At 40.6% G+C, this 3805-nt stretch overlaps 1 protein-coding gene across 2 annotated transcripts in view; it reads left to right on the plus strand.

Moving 5' to 3' along the window:
- Positions 1-2789: 2789 nt before the first annotated feature.
- The window catches only part of hps4 (HPS4 biogenesis of lysosomal organelles complex 3 subunit 2), a 26772-nt gene continuing 25756 nt past the window's right edge, over positions 2790-3805 (plus strand). For both annotated transcript variants that reach the window (XM_061907201.1, XM_061907202.1), the window contains exon 1: positions 2790-3107. In XM_061907201.1, coding sequence (XP_061763185.1) covers positions 3076-3107 — 32 coding nt within the window. In that variant the 5' untranslated portion in view covers positions 2790-3075. The remainder of the gene's footprint in view (positions 3108-3805) is intronic.

Consider the following 3805-nt stretch of genomic DNA (forward strand, 5'->3'; position numbering starts at 1 on the left):
TTTAAGAACATCATGTATGCATGAATTATGATACAATAAAACAAGTAAACAGTAATTAATGTTATTTCTTGTAAGGAGTTATGTATACATGAGTGATGATACAAACCAGTAAACAGTAACAGATGTTATTTACTTATTATTCTGTTATTAGATGTTATTTACTCTGGCGACCCCTGTTTCCATCAGGGGGGTCAATGTGGACATGGTGGAGGATTATAAATACCTGGGAGTACACATGGACAACAAGCTGAATGGGTCAAAACACGCTGAGGTCCTCGACAAGAAGGGACAGAGCCGCCTCTACTTCCTCAGGAGGCTAGGATCCTTCAACGTCTGTACAAAGATGTTGAAGATGTTCTACAAGTCAGTGGTGGCGAGCTCCTTCTTGTACGCCGTGGCTTGCTGGGGCAGCGGGCTGAGAGTGAGGGATGCAAACAGACTGGACAAGTTGGTAGAGAAGGCCAGTAACGTGGTGGGGGTGTCAGAGAGGAGAAGTCTAGCAAAACTCGTAGCCATTATGGACAACACCTCCCACCCACTACACTCGGACCTTGCGGAGAGAATGAGCACGTTCAGTGGAAGACTCAGACTCCCTAAATGTAACACGGAACCACACAGGAGGTCCTTCATGCTGACAGCCATCAGACTGTATAATGCATATGTTCCTTGACTGCACTTAAATGTAGAATATATCCATATTATTTATATATTCTATATATAATATATGTCATTTTTATTTATTATTATTATTGTTTATTGTGAGCAAACTGTGGTGCTGAATTTCCCCCAGGGATCAATAAAGTACTTTCTATTCTAGTCTATTCTATTTCTTGTAAGGAATGATAAAAATACAAACATTAATAAATATTATTTATTGTAAGGAGTTATGTTTACATTAATGTTGATGATACAAACAAACAAGTAAACAAATGTTATTTCGTGTAAGGAATGATGGATACATGAATGATGAAGATACAAACAAGTAAACAATGTTTGCAAACACCAATCACATTGAATAGTCTACAGAAACTCTGCTTCATTTTCTATGCTCCATTCAGTTAATAACTGCTGGGTTGATGTCAGGTTTAGGTTTTAGCAGATTTCCCTATTTTTCCTATTTGGTGACCTCAAACAAGTCTGAGGGTTGATTCACACTGACCTTCTGAAGGGTGCTGGACAAACTGGAAAACTGATCTTGAAAGTGCTTGAATTTGGCCATGGAAAAGGTGTACCAAGCCTGTTGTTTTTATTTTGAAGTTATCATGCCATGGTTTTACCATTCCGGCTCACTTGGGAGTGGATTTTCCTCCAAGTGGCCTTTGACCTCAAATGACTTTGACACCACTGCTTTAGTCTCTACATCAATGACCTGCCATGTCCATCCATCCATTTTTTTTACTGATTATTCCCTCTGGGGTCCATCTCAGCTACAATCGGGCGGAAGGCGGGGTACACCCTGGACAGGTCGCCCCCTCATCGCAGGGCCAACACAGATAGACAGACAACTATCACACTCACATTCACACACTAGGGACCATTTAGTGTTGCCAATCAACCTATCCCAATATATATGTGTACATATATGTATATATATATATGTATATATATATATATATATGTGTGTGTATGTGTGTGTGTATATATACATATATTTGTATATACATTATGTAATTATCTATCAATACATATATACATACTGGTATATATATTCTACAACAGTGGTTCTCAACCTTGTTTCAGTGATGTACCCCCTGTGAACGGGCTTCACGGTGGAAGAGGGGTTAGTGCGTCTGCCTCACAATACGAAGTTCCTGCAGTCCTGGGTTCAAATCCAGGCTCGGGATCTTTCTGTGTGGAGTTTGCATGTTCTCCCCGTGAATGCGTGGGTTCCCTCCGGGTACTCCGGCTTCCTCCCACTTCCAAAGACATGCACCTGGGGATAGGTTGATTGGCAACACTAAATTGGCCCTAGTGTGTGAATGTGAGTGTGAATGTTGTCTGTCTATCCGTGTTGGCCCTGCGATGAGGTGGCGACTTGTCCAGGGTGTACCCCGCCTTCCGCCCGATTGTAGCTGAGATAGGCGCCAGCGCCCCCCGCGACCCCGAAAGGGAATAAGCGGTAGAAAATGGATGGATGGACCCCCTGTGAACATTTTTTTAATTCAAGTACCCCCTAATCAGAGCAAAGCATTTTTGGTTGGGAAAAAAAAGAGATAAAGAAGTAAAATACAGCACTATGTCATCAGTTTCTGATTTATTAAATTGTACAACAGTGCAAAATATTGCTCATTTGTAGTGGTCTTTCTTGAACTATTTGGAAAAAAGATATAAAAATAACTAAAAACTTGTTGAAAAATAAACAAGTGATTTAATCCTAAATAGAGATTTCTCCACATAGAAGTAATCATCAACTTAAAGTGCCCTCTTTGGGGATTGTAATAGAGATCCATCTGGATTCATCAACTTACTTATGAACATTTCTTCACAAAAAAAGAAATCTTTAACATCAATATTTATAGAACATGTCCACAAAAAATCTAGCTGTCAACACTGAATATTGCATTGTTGCATTTCTTTTCACACTTTATGAACTTACATTCATATTTTGTTGAAGTATTATTCCATAAATATATTTATAAAGGATTTTTGAATTGTTGCTATTTGTAGAATATTTCAAATAAATCTCATGTACCCCTTCAGGTACCCCCATTTGAGAACCACCGATCTAGAACATTATGAGTATGTATTTAAAAATTCCGTGATGTCCGTGAACTCAGCAGCAGCTTGACCCTCCTGTCTCGCCGTCCCTTCACATGACTGCTGCGTGTGACCTCCCTGCCTGCATTCTGACTATCTTCTCCTCACAAATGGAACTCTTTCACCGGCGGCTTTACCGCACACAACCTCTACTTGCACACCGGAGTTGGCGATGACGTGACATGTTTTTCACCCGCCATGTTTCGTCTGTGTTTTTATTTTATTTTTCCTAAGTTTGTAACTTGACGTGACGTCGAAGCTCTGACGTCATCACCGGTGGCGGAGAACTGATGAGTGCCAAAAAGGTCATTTTGGACAATGGCCGACTTTATTCCGTCTGACTCAAAAGGGTAAGACCTTAAGTTTCCTTTTCTTTAGTCCCAGACACAACCTTTGTCCTGTAACACACACACCTAGCTCACTACTGCCTCTTCTATTACTACAACAACTCACACAATTCTAGTCCATCCATCCATCTTCTTCCGCTTATCTGAGGTCGGGTCGCGGGGGCAGCAGCCTAAGCAGGGAAGCCCAGACTTCCCTCTCCCCAGCCACTTCATCCAGCCACTTCATACATACATATATGAATATACATATATGTATGTATATATAAATGATAAATGGGTTGTACTTGTATAGCGCTTTTCTACCTTCAAGGTACTCAAAGCGCTTTGACACTACTTCCACATTTACCCATTCACACACACATTCACACACTGATGGAGGGAGCTGCCATGCAAGGCGCCAACCAGCACCCATCAGGAGCAAGGGTGAAGTGTCTTGCTCAGGACACAACGGACGTGACGAGGTTGGTACTAGGTGGGATTTGAACCAGGGACCCTCGGGTTCCGCACGGCCACTCTCCCACTGCGCCACGCCGTCCCCATATATATATATATGTATGTATGTATGTATGTATGTATGTATGTATGTATGTATGTATGTATGTATGTATGTATGTATGTATGTATGTATGTATGTATGTATGTATATATATATATGTATGTATGTATGTATGTATATATATATATATATATATATATATATA

The sequence above is a fragment of the Nerophis ophidion genome, linkage group LG07, assembly GCF_033978795.1.
Source record: "Nerophis ophidion isolate RoL-2023_Sa linkage group LG07, RoL_Noph_v1.0, whole genome shotgun sequence".
Lineage (NCBI taxonomy): Eukaryota > Metazoa > Chordata > Actinopteri > Syngnathiformes > Syngnathidae > Nerophis > Nerophis ophidion.